The 15,057-nt window shown below is 42.8% G+C and overlaps 1 protein-coding gene across 3 annotated transcripts in view; it reads right to left on the bottom strand.

Moving 5' to 3' along the window:
- Positions 1-15,057, bottom strand: part of COL18A1 (collagen type XVIII alpha 1 chain) — a 157,636-nt gene that overhangs the window by 39,561 nt on the left and 103,018 nt on the right. For all 3 annotated transcript variants that reach the window (XM_035124182.3, XM_035124164.3, XM_035124174.3), the window contains 3 exons: positions 12,415-12,498; positions 10,633-10,692; positions 71-209 (listed from right to left, as the gene is read on the bottom strand). In XM_035124182.3, the coding sequence (XP_034980073.1) occupies positions 71-209; positions 10,633-10,692; positions 12,415-12,498 (283 nt within the window). The remainder of the gene's footprint in view (positions 1-70; positions 210-10,632; positions 10,693-12,414; positions 12,499-15,057) is intronic.

Here is a 15,057-nt window from a genome sequence, read left to right as displayed (position 1 = left end):
GCTTGAATAGTCAGAACTACAATGGTTTTTTAAGGGACTGTCCCCAGCCATATAGAAAAACTAGACTTACCTCCTGAAGACAATGGGGGGCCTTCTTCTAGTTTGGTTAATTCAGTTTGCAAGTGGAGTTTCTCTTCTGGCTGGCTGGGCTTTTTCGCAATTGGGGGAGAAGTGACAGGTGGTGGTTCTGGCAGACTTGAGAGCGATACCTGGGCCAAGGGAGCAGGACTGAAGTAAACAATCACTTGTTCTGTCATAGGCAACCTAAGGCAAACTCTTTGCTCCTGCAAGCCTAATAACGGGGAGCACTTGCACTGTTGATCTTGTGCTATAAATATTTCACCTCAAAATATCATGGAAAATTTGAACTGCTTAAAAAAAGGAATAAAAGGGAAACTCTAAAGTTAACGACTGTTAACGACTGCAATGGGTCTTGCTTTTTCCTGCAAGACCAATTGCAGTTGTCGTTAACAGTCGTCAACAGGTTTACCACTCCTATCAGCCAATCACCCATTCCCACCACCCTTCTGAGTAATACCCCTCCCCACCCTCTGACTATACATAAGGGTCTGGTGACTTCTGTTTCAGTGTACCTGAAGAAGTGTGCATGCACACAAAAGCTCATACCAATGACAAACTTAGTTGGTCTCTAAGGTGCTACTGGAAGGAATTTATTTTTTTTGGTTTCGACTACGTCAGACCAACACGGCTACCTACCTGTAACTAGATATTTCACAGACATTGATCATGGATATATTATTTACTGGTATGGAAAATAAATAAAATAAGCAAATAAATGTACTTTCAGGACATCTGGTTTTATCTCCACAGTTACTATATTTGCAGTCTGATCCTATGTATGTTTACTCAAAAGCAAGTCCTACTAAACTGAATGAGGCTTCCTACAGAGATGGGAAGAAAGCAGCCTTAAAACAAAAGACAGTACAGTTTTGAAAAGTTCAGTGTTGTTATGAAGTTTGCAAATGTAAGTTTGATATAATCCAAATATTCATTACACACATACTTCTTCTGCCCCCACAAAGGTTTCAAAATTTCCAGAAACTTTGTACAGTACTGTATTTGCCTAGAAAAGAGAGATCAGATCGTCTGCTATTACACCTCTAGGCCAGTGGGTGGCACGGTTGTTCCACATCCAAATGCATGAGAAAAGTGAAGACTGCCAGGAAATCTCTTGGAGCCAGTCATGTGTCTAGCATCTTTTGTCCTAGTTTACATCATTAGATAGAAACTAGAACTGTCCCCTGTATGCATGAAACACTTGCACACTACTGTTTGCCAGTGTGGTGTGGTGTTTAAGAGTGTTCCGGGTTCAAAATCCTAATGCTGCTCAGCTACGGAGCTCATTTGGGTGATTTTGGACCAGTCACTCTCTTGCACCCTAATGCACCTCACAGGGTTAGTGCAATTTGTTACAAAGTGACCTTTGTTAAGGTGCTTCGAAGTGGAGCTCTGAGGGCTAAACCACAGTTCCTTGTGCATAATTGCTTTTATTGGAAGCTATACTCTCTACCCTCAGGAATATCAGCAGCTCCTTCTTTTGTACAAAAACTGGGTGACCAACAATTAAGGGAAGAGTTAAAATATATTTTGAAAAATATACTTATTTAGCATTTTTCCTGCTAAAATGCTATGGAATTGGGTAAAAACCAACTCTGGGAAGCAGCTTGTCAATATGTTTTAGACTATTCTTATTTTCCAGAACTGAGCTCTGCATTGACCTTGAATAAGTGTCAACTAAGGGATTGGCTCTTCTGGATAGACTCCAGAAGGGACCTGCAACTAATCAGGAACACCCAATCTTACCCTTGGTATCTACTCCTGAGAACAGAGAATTTCAGAGCTAGCAATCTGATCAAACTATCACCAGTTTCTCTAAGAAATGTCTTTACTGAACTGCATTTCCAAGTGATGCCCGCTGCAGTTTTGGATGGCCACTATAACAATGTCCCATACACAGAATTTGCATTTCCGGTCATCCTCAGGTGGAAAGCATCACTCATTATCCATTAGCCTGACCCAAGAGATCACTTTCTGAAATCTCTTTTTTTTTCTTCATAAGTAAGCAGGTACACTCTGTTATAAATGGTTTGCTTTCTTTTGAGTGACAGTAATAGCTTTGTAACATGCAGAGCAGCCATCTATGCAATGACTGCAAAAAAGATCAGGAAAAGAGAATTAAATAAAATCACTATGTTGTTTCGGTGATTCAGAGGTTTAAGCTAGATTTAAGCTTGTTGGTGTCTCTGGCATCTCCTCTTTCTCATGGATGTTGTCTTAGAATATTATGGATGGATGTTCTGTTTTATTTTATTAATACTATTGCTATATGCTTGTCATGGCCTTTTGCAAGAACAATAAACTTATGAATGAACGAAACTACAGTTCTCAGCATTCTTTTGGGGAAGGGAATGTGCTTTAAAGGGTCAGTGTGTACACAGCCTAAGGTACCAGGAGTACTGGGAGAGGGGTGTGTGTATGTGGATAAATAGTTAAAATGTGAGTAAAATAAATAGCACCCCTTGCATATGTTTGTGCACACATGTGCATGCATACATTACCTCTTCCTTCAGTGTAATGTATGGTGATGAGTCTTCACGTAAAAGCTACTGAACATTTCTGTGACATTGCTTTCAGTACTGCAAGTTCTAAACATCCCTGCTCCAGAGACCCCTTTTAAGAGACATCATGACTACAGGTTGTAGCAGGCTAACATCCACAAGAACTACCAACAAATAAGCATCCTTATACACAGGTTGAATACAGGAGGAGGCATTAAGCAACACTCTGCCTGAACGGTTAATCCTGGGTCCTGCAACATTTGGGGCCAAATTCGCAGAGGACAGAAAATTCTAAGGACAGAGTTGCTAAGTTCATTGCTAAATTAAGAGCACATTCTGGGCTGTTGTGCGCATGAGTGTCCTGCCTTACATTTCCATTCATTATTAAGTTTGTTCAGAACTGATCCAAGCGCAGTGGCTTCCAAGGACTAAATCTGCAATGTATAGAATCAATTTAAAAATTAAGTTATCATGAGTGTTGATTGAGTGACAGGTGCATGGCTGCATTTATTCCAGCAAAATTAAAGATGCTCATGAAAGAACATTATCCCTGATTTAAGCCCTTGTGTTTATTGATTTAACACTTCAGTCATGTTGGTCCAGGGTTTTATATGCCGAGTAGAATCCAGGCTGGCTTCACAAAGTGTAAAAATATACTTTGAAAAAATAAACTTTGGGAAGGCCATTCTATGCAATGAAGTGATTGTTTTTGCAACTTGATCTTTCATTAGTTCTGGCTGGGAGGATGGCTCTTATCTCAAAGCCAGGGAGAGATTTCTGGTAATCCCATGAGAAAAGGAAGGAAAGGAAAACTCTCAAGTTATCTAATTTTTGCAGGAAAACACACAAAGCAGCTGAGAAATGAATAGGCTCCAAACACCATCCATCAGCTACCCTGTGGACATACTAGTGGTGATTTTAAAATGTATCTTTTTACAAAGAGCTGCATGAACAAGGAAGTGACACTTCATTTCTGGGGAAGCTGTTACCCATCTTTGGTAAGGTACTTGGATCAACATTAACAAGGAAGAGTGGCAAATTCAAAGCATGTGTTGTCAATGTGTGGCAAGAAACAGTATGCTGCTGCAGAGGCTACCATCTGGGAGGAAAACATTAGGGATCTCACAGAGTGCTGTAAAACATCCCTATGTTTGATGTGTGAATAGAATACAGACTCAACAAATTAGACATACAGGGTATTTCAAAAAGACCTCAATCCCTGGAGTTGATGTCAAACATGGACATATTTTGCAGAAGAAAATTAGTGTGTAAAATTTGCTACATAGCAACAGGAATGCGGGGGGCAACGAAGAGAGGATTGCATTGCTTTAAATCTATACTTCTTAAATGGAAATTTTAAAACAGCAGGAACTAGACATTAAAGGTCATCTGTGTCAATAATGCAAGGTTTAAAACTGAACGGAAAAAGTATAATGGTGCACTCATCCATTTCCCAGCTATAGGGTTTTAGGACGCTGCAGAAGAGCTCCCAATTCCACCAGAAGCAGGAAACTGCTGCCTCTTGCCAAAAACACTGCTGCCAAAATGGTAACAAGTATCGCAGAAAGGTGTAGCTGCCCATCAGCAGAATTCCTACCATGGATCCCCCAGAGTGAGGTAGAGTGGTAGGTGAGGGGCACAGCTACACCAGATCTTGACTAACCCGTCTCAGTCCAAGGATCCAGGCAGAAATGCCAGAAATCAATGTCAGGACAGAGCCTGGCATAAGTAATTCCTTTTTCATTGACTCAAATGGGAACCATCTCATTTTGTCTCACCTGCCCCTCCCTGCCTTACCTTGGAATGGCTTCGGCACTGTAAATGGACCAAGGCAGAGCTCAGGACCTCTAGATTCTAAGCCATGCAACAGTTCAGTAAATTATTTTAAAGTGTTAGTGATGCAAACAATACACTGATTAAGGAGCTAAGATCAAGGGGTTTGTGCAGTCTTGCTACAAAGCAATAAAGCTTGTTGCTACAGAGAAGGAAGAAAATCATATTTTTTATAAAAGATGCAGTAAAGATGCTTTGTTGTTATTGCAGATTGTGACCAAACATACGAGGTTCAGGAAGAGCAATTTTCTTCCAAATGCAAATAATTTTTGCTCACATCTATATGTGTGTGTTTTTTTTGTGGAGAGAAAAAACACAGATTCTCGTCGTCAGTCCAGAAAGGCAAGGTTTGTGGGTCTGGTGGAAAAGGCTACTGGACTGCACTTAAATTGCCCATGTTTCCACATTTGCCTGTATCTCATCATCCAAAATGTTGCATTGGTGTGCCAGGAGCAAACACCCAACAATCTGCTCACATACACATTATTGCTGGACTAGCTTTTAGGGGGTGGGAGGGAAGCGGCATTAACCATGATGTGGGTAATCAGATGTGGGCGAGACAAAGAGGAAATCTGAAGAAGTAGAAAGTTAGCAGTCTAGAATTATGTGACGCACCACTGAAAACAGTCAGCAGCATGCCTGGTATGCTGTGCCTAGCCAAATGCTTGGATGGTGCCAAAAACCCAACAGCAGCGATCCTCCATTAGTAGGAAATGAGGAGTCCAGCTTGACCAGCTGCCTCAAAACATTATTGCCCTGGAAAAACCTCATATCCTTAATGATACAGATGTCTAAGCTTGGACACATTATTTGGATTAGCACAAAGGGGCAAGTTTCCAGGCTGCACTGCACATCTGGTGGAAAGAGGATAACTAGCAGATCATCTCTGGACTCTTGAAATCTTCCTTCGGGTAACTGAAATGTACAATGCCTGAAGCTGTGTTTTTAGAGTATAGAGAAACAAACGCATGGGCATACCATATGTACACTATATACACGGTGATAACACCAACTTGCAGCTCTCTTTGGTAGTTGAGAAACTTGCCAGCTTCGTTCATATCCTGGCAATTGCTAACTGTTATTGCAATGTGTTGCACATGGGGAGTATTCGAAGACTCTTCAGAAGTTGTTGCCAGTAAAAATGCCATCACCGGCATTGTGGCCAAACTTAGAATTTGGCTGAATTTAGAGAAGTGGGTGACACTGATCACTTTTTTTCAAAACTGGCAACTTGTTTGCTTTCAAGCAAGATTCTGGACATTAGTTATCACTTATTAAAGCCTGCTGTGCACACTTCCTCCCCACTCCATGCCTTCGGAGACTAGCCCTTCTTGATCCAGAACTAAATACAGGGATCCAAGAACTTCCAGAAGCTATCCAGAAGACAACAACAGTCTCATTCATTATGTAGTAGAAAATAAAACTCAAAGAGGGCTGGATTTAACTAACAGGTTAAATGCAAGGACTTGTACTAGTACAATGGGGTTTCTCCCTTCTCCTCCCCGTGTACTCCCATGGCCCCCCCAACAAACTGCCTCAAGGGTAATTGGGAGAACCTCCAGAACAACATGGAGTGGGGAGGAATGATCCATCAGGGAAGCAGAAATAAGGCTTCAGGGCAGGTTACAGCAATTTCAAATTCAGTATTAAAATAAATTTAAACAAATTGAAGTCACAGAAAGAGGGAATGTCACTCTAATCCCATTCTATCTTTTCTTCCACTGCCACCCAACTTTTCTCAGATGGGCAGGTATTAATAATAAAATATTTTATTTTTTAATTACTACTACTACTACTACTACTACTTTCATTCCAATTATTAATGCTAACAAACAATAGTAAGGTCCCAAACCATGGCCCCTTCCTAACCCTGCTTTGCCCATCCCTTGCAGATTCTAACTTCTCTGGACAGGAGCTACATCACTTTTCTTTTCCATAAAATGCTCAGCATACTGCTGTTGCTAGGTAAAATGCAAAGCAGCAGCAGGAAAACAAATTAGAGCATTACAAATGTTCTAATTACACAGTACGTAGATCATTATCTTAAAAATGAAATAGCACCCTGGGTAGAGATCCCTTTCCTTGTTGAAATGACCCTTGTGTTAAGGCAAGAAGTTATAGCATGAACTTACTTGCATGAGCAGAACGTGTGGGACAGTAAGAGGTGCAGATATGCACCAGAAAAAGTTTGGTTGGCATGTGCTGACTTTCCCAAGTTTTCCATTTATGACCACCCTGACCTCGTCAACTTAATACTACATAAAGAATCTCACCCTTCGCTGCTCAAAGGAAAAGCAACACTTATTTACCAGGTTCCTTGTAGCTCTTACATATTTTCTACTTACAGCAGTACAGTTGTGCTTTAGAGGCAATTAGAAATCCAGCCAAGCTTCAGGTTTCTGCTAACTCAGCACAAGGTTAGCTGAAGGTGGAGGGGGGTCCCTGCCATTGTGCTAGCTTTCTTTCCCCAAATATACACTTCCTAAGGGGAGTAATAGGGACCCAGGTGGCGCTGTGGTTAAACCACTGAGCCTAGGGCTTGCTGATCAGAAGGTCAGCGGTTCGAATCCCTGTGACGGGGTGAGCTCCCGTTGATTGGTCCCAGCTCCTGCCAACCTAGCAGTTCGAAAGCACGTCAAAATGCAAGTAGATAAATAGGAACCGCTACAGCGGGAAGGTAAACGGCGTTTCCATGTGCTGCTCTGGTTTGCCAGAAGCGCCTTTGTCATGCTGGCCACATGACCTGGAAGCTATACGCCGGCTCCCTCAGCCAATAATGCGAGATGAGCGCGCAACCCCAGAGTCGGTCACGACTGGACCTAATGGTCAGGGGTCCCTTTACCTTTACCTTAAGGGGAGTAATATACACTTCCTAAGGGGAGTAAGGGAGTTCCCACAAAAAAAACCCACACCTTTTAAACTTCCGAATCTGGATTGTTACGATGTGTGTCTTTGACATTCAATAAGCAAATGTAGCAAATACAAAAGCCAATTCGGTTGTTACCCAGCCACACGTTTCCTAAAGTCTACACCTCTTTGCCCTCTTTTAAAATTGGTCTGGGGATGGGTATTCCCACTCATGATTTTTGCCTAAAATTTTACTTGGGGAGAGCCCCGTGAAACCCCATGCTTTCCCATTCATTATTCCTGGAATCAATAGTTTGCTTTTCATGTTGTTTCCACCTTCAGCTCCACCCACCCATGGCAGAGTCAGAAAATCAGAGAAACTGAGAATCAGAAAACCGGATAATCAGGCAATCATTTGGCATCCACAAAAGGAGCAAGGACCCAATACATATTACTAAAGAGAGAAAATAAATCTGTTATTGGAAGCATCACAATCAATCAATCAAAACAAACAAGGAGAACATGCACATGTTTTGCACATATATTGTTTGATCGCAACTTTATATATGAGCACTAAACAAGGAAAAGTAAAATAAAAAATTAAGTATGCACAGAAAACCAGAAGCGTGCTGCTCAAAGCTATAGAGACAATTGGAAAAAATTATCCTACAGGGGCAGGGGCAGAAAGAAGGAAAGGAGGTGGAAGCAGATCACCCCAACACAATTCCCAGGCTTAGAAGAGGGTTTTCTGTGGATTGACGTTTGTTCCAATACAGCAGTAAATAGTGGGTTTTCTCGGGGAAAGTGGAGGGACAAAAAAAGAGAGCAAAATATCTCTCTTGAATCCATGATAATAGATTGATACAAAATACTAGAAATCACAGGACAAACAGAAGTGTGGATGGACCCTAAGTGTCATGAACTGGCAGAACGATGGGGAGGAGGAAGAGGATCCTGACAAGGGGTGTAGCTGGGACTGGGACAAATCAGGGCAAGCTGGGGATGGGGAAGGACAAGTTGGTACTCACGGGGTGATGGAGGATGGCAAGGAGGTGGGGGTCAGTGCACAGGAACCAGAGCAGCAGGACCCCTCACCAGAGCCAGAGGGGCCCCCGTTTCCATGATCATGGCAGGCTCAGAAGCATAGGGAGCAGGGGGAAAGATGATCTTGGAGGCTGAGGCAGGCAAGGGCCCACAGCCCAGCTGTGGCCAGGTGAGACTCGCTAGGTCTGGGAGAAGGTGTGTGATTCCTCAGCTGGAGCAGGTGAGGGTCATGTGACTCGTTAAGCCCAGATGCTGCCATCAACATGAAGAGTATAAAAGGGCAACAAAGCCCAGGTGCTGTATCTGCCCAACTGCCCATGTTGATGGACCTTGACTTGGATGCCCCTGGACCTCTCACGGGACTGTGCTTGCGAGGGGCTGACCTGCAGATGCCCTGATCCCTGGATCAGCTGCAGAGGCAGGAGCCTAGTCTGACTGAACTTGGGCCTTGTTGGCTTGCCAAAGTTGCATGCTAGCATCTGCTGTGGGATGGTGCCCTCCAGCAGGACATGCCGCCAGGTACCCTGTGGTTCAGGGCACTAAGAAAGATATCGGCTTAGAAAAGGGTTTCTCTTTCTCAAGTTGATAATAAGTAAAAGATGCCAGCTTTGCTTTTCAAGTTCTATTGCACCTTTCAGAGCATAACGTTTTTTCTTATCATTTTTACCTCTTCTGCTGCATGAACTAAACTGAAAGATAGCAAAGTGCCATGTACTGTGGGACTGGACAGAAGAGCAGAAGAAGTCAACTAGATGCCTACTGGCCAATTAGATGACTATGGGAAGCCCCAAAGTGGCACTCTCCCCACTTGCAATTCCCGGAAACAGGTGTTCACAGGCATATTGCCTCTGATGGTAACCTTAATCATCTCACACATCCTCGCTTTTTATCTTCTTCAGTTTATACTGATGCCACACACTGCACAGCCGTAGGTTCTAACCACAAGATGACAGACAAAATGGATAACTTTCTGCTGTCATCGCACCTACCGTGTTTCCCCTTTTTTAAGACGTAGTCATTATATAAGCCATAGCAGGATTTCTAAGCAATTGCGCGATACAAGCCATACCCCGAAAATAAGACATACTGATAGACCCTTCACCCACTAGCAATAACCCCCCTCCCGCCAGCCAACTCCCCCCTTAAAAATCTCTCCCCATTTTGCTGTCGCTCCACAGACACGTATTTCCTTTAAAAGCTTGTAAAAATGCACCGAACATCCGTAGCTGCTGGCTGCCGAAGCCTTGTGATTTCCCTTCCCCGTTTCTGAGAGCATTTTTTTAAATAAAAAGATCCAAAAATAATTTTTTTAGCCAAGCTGTGTAAGCTCTACTTGGTGAAGGGGAGAAAAGTGGGGTGGGGAGGAGATGAAGGCACGAGGAAGAAAAGAGGGGCCATTGAAGAATGCAAAGGCTGTTTTCCCTTTTAGGGAGAGACCTCCGTGTGCGCGTCTGTCTCTCTCCCCCCCCCTGCGTCTGTCTGTCTGTCTGTCTGTCTGTCTGTCTGTCTCTCTCTCTCTCTCTCTCTCTCTCTCTCTCTCACACACACACACACACACAGCCCACCTCTCGCTTCCCCCCACCTTTCCCTAAATTCCCTTCCATTCAATGCACGTCCCGTGTCTGATTGTTGTCTCATTGCTTTTACCGGGCATAAAGCAGCCTTTTAAAAATCCTGCTGCAGTTTTCTTTCTACCTTATGCTGCTTGGTTGTCTGTGGAGCTGCCCCTTTAAGGATTTGTAAGTAGTCTGGATCGCAGTCCTTGCCTTGGGGACTTTTTTTTAGGGCCGGGGAGAGAGGGCTGCACCAGGGACGCACACACCTCCCTTCCCTCAGACTCGTAATAAAAATACCAGTAAGACATCCCACCAAAAATAAGCCACCCTGTGGTTTTTTGAGGAAAAAAAGTAATAAGACGGTGTCTTAAAAAGGGGGAAACACGGTAGAAGTGGTTCTTCTTTGCTACACTACACATCTTTTGCATTTCCCTGCTGGAAATGCAGTAAGACTGACACAAGTAGTTCATAAGGACCACTTTCCTTCCTCTGCCTCCAGCAGCTCCATACTTGTGGCAAATGAGTCCTCCGACTCGCTCACCACAAGCAGATGCTACTACTTTGAGGAACATTATCAATTTCCTTGGTGTGGGTTTGAGTGGTGTCATGCAACGAGACCACCCATTTGTCACAACCAGAGCAAAAAAGTGAATAATAATAGCCGCCCCATATGCATCAACCCTAACAGCAAGGATAACTCAAACAAGGATTTTAGAAAGCATGGAAAGTTAAGGCAAGGCAGAGCAACATCAGGAACACAGACTAGAACTCACCCTTTCCTTTTCTGACAGCTGCGGCCTTTCTTCAGCTCCACTTCCACCATCTCCAGATATCTAAAGAGGTTTTTGTTTAAATGAAAGATAAAGGTAAGCAGAGGATGCAGATGCAAATGAAGGATGGTTGCACTAACTTGATTAAAGCATTCAATATAGTCAATTGTTTCTGGGGGGGGGGACCTTTTAAATGCAAAAGCCGGGCTATGACCATAGCAACAGAAGTTTGGTGTAAAAATATATCAACATGCCTCCACCATATGCAGAAAACTAATCCTCAAGGCACACTCAGCTGTTGTGAAGTGGTGTCTTCTCTCAACATTTATGGAACCCTTTTCTTCTTAAAAGCTTACCTCTTCTCTTAAGTGGGCAAGGAGGGTCTCTGCTATAGGCTTCTATCCCTGCCAACCAGGTTAAATCAACAGTGGCAGGTGACAGAGCTTTTTAACTACTCTCTTCCTATGGCTCACCCTCCTGCAGGAACCCATTGGCACCAGGTGTTTCTGGGCTTCTGAAGGCAAACGAAGATGGTTTTTTCAAGGCATTTAACCAAATGGTTTCCTAATTTGCTTGGGATTTATGATAAAATATCTTAGTGGCAGATACAGTCAAACTTGTAAACAGCCTCTGTTTTAAAGAAAAAGTGGCATAGAAATTCATTGCATAAACAAACACCACTGCAGTCTTGCTCTTTGTTGACTTTAAGATGAGAAATATTTTAACTGGCCAATGGAAATACTATCAAGTGAGGACCTGGAAACCAAATAGTTTAATCCAGTGAGCACACTACTTTCTATGGTCTAATAAGACAGTAGAGGAAATTTTCAAAAGGGTCCCCAACCTCTCAAAAGCACAAGTCTTCTGATTTTGCAATGACTTCCTGGGATTTGTGAATCAAGTCCCAAGAGGTTCCTCTTCACATTAAGGGATTTCTATACATTATTCTGGGATAACAACTCCTTAATTTACTTCATCCTTCTCCTTCCCTGAAAGGAAGGCGGGTCGTTTTGACTACGAGGGAGGCACATATACAGTGATAGCTTGGTTTACGAACTTAATCCGTGTTCCGGAAGTCGATTCTTAAACCAAAGCATTCTTAAACCAAGGCGTGCTTTCCCATGGCAGCGGGAGTCTCAATTTACAAACGGAACACACTCAACAGGAAGCAGAACATGTTCTGCTTCCAAGGCAAAGTTCACAAACTAAAACACCTGCTTCCGGGTTTGCAGCATTCTTAATCCAAGTTGTTCATAAGCTAAGCTGTTCTTAAACCAAAGTACCACTGTACCAGAAAGAATGCAAAAGGGAGAAACTAGTTCTCAAAATTGCCAATAATTAAGGCTTATTACAGCTCAGTGCATTTCAGAACAGAAGTTCCTTATTCAGGAGTTATTTTAAACTTCTGAATTCTATAAACTAACCAGACTTTCACAAATCCTACGGTCTGGCTAAAGAGGTATGCCTTCAGAAAATACTGATCCAGACTGATTATTGATCTGCCACAAGGAGAAGATTGAAAGTTTCCACTTCAAATTAACTGCAGTTTAGCAAGTTATCTGAATCCTAAACTGTGGTTTATCTCAACTATTTTTTGAGAAAACAAAAAGTTTCATAAGTAATAGTTTTGAATTTGGCTTGTTTCCACTAACCATAGTTAAGATTAACCACATCTTCTCATAGTGCTAAATTATGGTTTGGTAGCAGTATGTCTGAACCACCCCGATATACAACAGCTTTAATATGGTCAAATCCTGAGCCACTTACCATATCAGAATCACTTACCATATCAGAATCATCATCATCTTCCTCACACTGGACATCAGCTGCGTGAGGATCTCCTTTCACTTTCAATTCTGCAATTACACCCTACAAAACCAGAAACACAGGCATCATTACTTTTTTAGCTTCCATGAAGCAGAGAGCATCACTCCCAGTTGTGGGGGAGTACAGCCCTCAGGCCTGCACCCTAATGATTGATTACGTTTCCTACTTGATTGTAAGCCAAGAGTCATTTCCGACACAGATGCAGCTTACTCATATTTCCAATGGCAATGGCTCTATTTCACAGAGTCCCCCTGGCACAAGCTGCAATGGTTGTTGCATCACTTCTAATTAAAGCGAACTGTTCATTGATCTCTCATTGTAGACCAGAGATATCCCACCTATGCTGATCAAAACTTTAGCATCCAATGTAAATTATTTACGGCAGGAGAACAAAAAAACATGTGGGAAGGAGGTTGGCAAGCAATGTCCCTTGTGGTAGAGAGATGGACTTTATATGCCTTTCTGGTCTCTTCAAAATCTATGGTTCTTTCTGATAAGAAGGTTTTTGGGTGGTCAAGCACACAGATTCAGCATTCCCAGTACCCACAAGTCTCATATGAATTACTTCCCCCCCCCCCCGAATCTTTGCAGCCTGAGGAGCAAACCAGCAGCAAGATGTTTCATTTGGGGTGGTACAGTGTCTCTGTCTGTCTGTCTGTCTGTCTGTCTGTCTGTCTGTCTGTCTGTCTGTCTGTCACACACACACACACAGAGGCAGGGCTTTTTTTCAACTGGAACTCAGTTCTGGCACCTCTCAGGTGGGCATCATTGTCATTCTAAGAGAACGAGGGAGGGGTTCATTGTGAGTTCTGGCACCTCTTTTTCTAGAAAAATAGCACTGTATAACACAAAATTATTGCACTGCTTGGTATGACTCTCCTCCAGCATCTTCTCTGCCCCCCTCACTCCCACATACTTCATTTCCAGCATAGTGCTACACTAAAGCACCCATGGGGGTGACTGCCAAGTAGACATCGAAATGTCCAGATTGTCTTTAAGGAGGTAGTAAGTTTCTTTCATCCGAGCATTTAAGCATGGTTCATATATTTGAGGTAATACACATGGTAGGTCCTTGATTAAATCAGATGCAGTTAAAGTACCAGTTTGTCGCCGTCGTTTTTCTGCATAAAAGCAGTGCAACTACACAAAACATAAACGTTTTCAGCATCAACTTTTGCAGTACAAGATGAATTAATGAAATAACGTCTAGTGTGGCAACCCGATACCTGAATGCTACAATGTTCACACCTGCCTTACTTGCCTCAGATACATTCCAAAGGCTGTGTTTTGCAGTGCCAAACAAGAGCAGCTGTGGGCATGTAACAGCCTAACCACTTAGGTCCTAGGCACACATGCAGAGCTTAGGAGTTAAGAATGGACTAAAAGTCAGTTTCATTCCTTTATGGTCTAGTTTATAAAAGCAGTTTTAACAACTTTGTTCCATCATTTTTGACAGATTGAGAGTTCGGAAGGAAGGAAGGAAGGAAGGAAGGAAGGAAGGAAGGAAGGAATGTTTAGAGGAGAAATGTGAACATTTTCTGTTCCCACCACATACTGTTACAGTGAAGCTGATGCCCCCATTCACCCAGCTCACATTTGTCAGAATCCAAAGCGAACCTAAATATTTTAAATATGTGGGGAGACACTAGCTTTCCTCCTTAAACAAATATGTGACGTGTAGCCTAACTGATGCCCATAACTGAGTTTGAGATAAAGCTACGCTTCAAATCAGGCTGATGGGTACCACTAAGAAATACATTGCAGTGTGCCCACTGGTTCCTTGCTTGAGTTGAACCTTTGCTCTGCAGGCAAAGAGGTGATGACTTGTTCCCATGCAGCCCTAATATGTGATTCATATTTTGTGATTCATCAGACTGTTAGACAGACAAAGGGGTAGCTTTTAGGCAATGTCAGTTCTCCAGAGCCAAGGGGTGGGGTGAGGGATGCAGGCACTATAAAAAAAATATCATGTGTTAGATGAAATTTTACAGTGGATCCATTCCATCTGAGTTTACAATTTGGAAGGAAACTGAGAGCACAGCGTGACCATAAGCCAACAAGCTGCCCCTTAAATCTAACGGAACATTCCTGCTCCAGCCTGCCGACTGAGCCAATTTAATGGGAGTCACTGACAAAAGCCACAGAGGAGGACAAGATAAGTTTTTAACCAAAGTTCTATGTGTGCAGCTGCCCCTTCAAAGCTATTCTGCAGTAGACTCACAAAGGTTTTTTCATAGCACAGAGAGCATACAAACAGGAGTGATCTCCCTGCCATCTTCTTTCTTCTATGCTCGCAAAAGCCAAGCAACTCCCTCATTTGCAGGAAAACAGCCGGTCCCATAACTCAAAAGCATATTTCAGTAAACTGTTACAAATGCATGCACCCACACACATTCTCTGCTTTAATTTGAAGAAACTGCTCGTCACAAGTTGTGCAGATCACCTTTGCTTCCCTCAGCCTCTCTGGTGGCTACTGAAATTGCTTACATAGAGATGGCTTTCAACAAAAATTATGAACATTTAGGAATAGCTCAGATCAGCAGCTTCCATCCTAACTTCTGAGAATTGAAGCAAACCAACGCTTTTGGTGAACAGCAGATT

Source organism: Zootoca vivipara, chromosome 1 (assembly GCF_965207765.1).
Source record: "Zootoca vivipara chromosome 1, rZooViv2.hap1.1, whole genome shotgun sequence".
NCBI lineage: Eukaryota > Metazoa > Chordata > Lepidosauria > Squamata > Lacertidae > Zootoca > Zootoca vivipara.
This window is presented reverse-complemented; position numbering and strand designations above follow the sequence as displayed.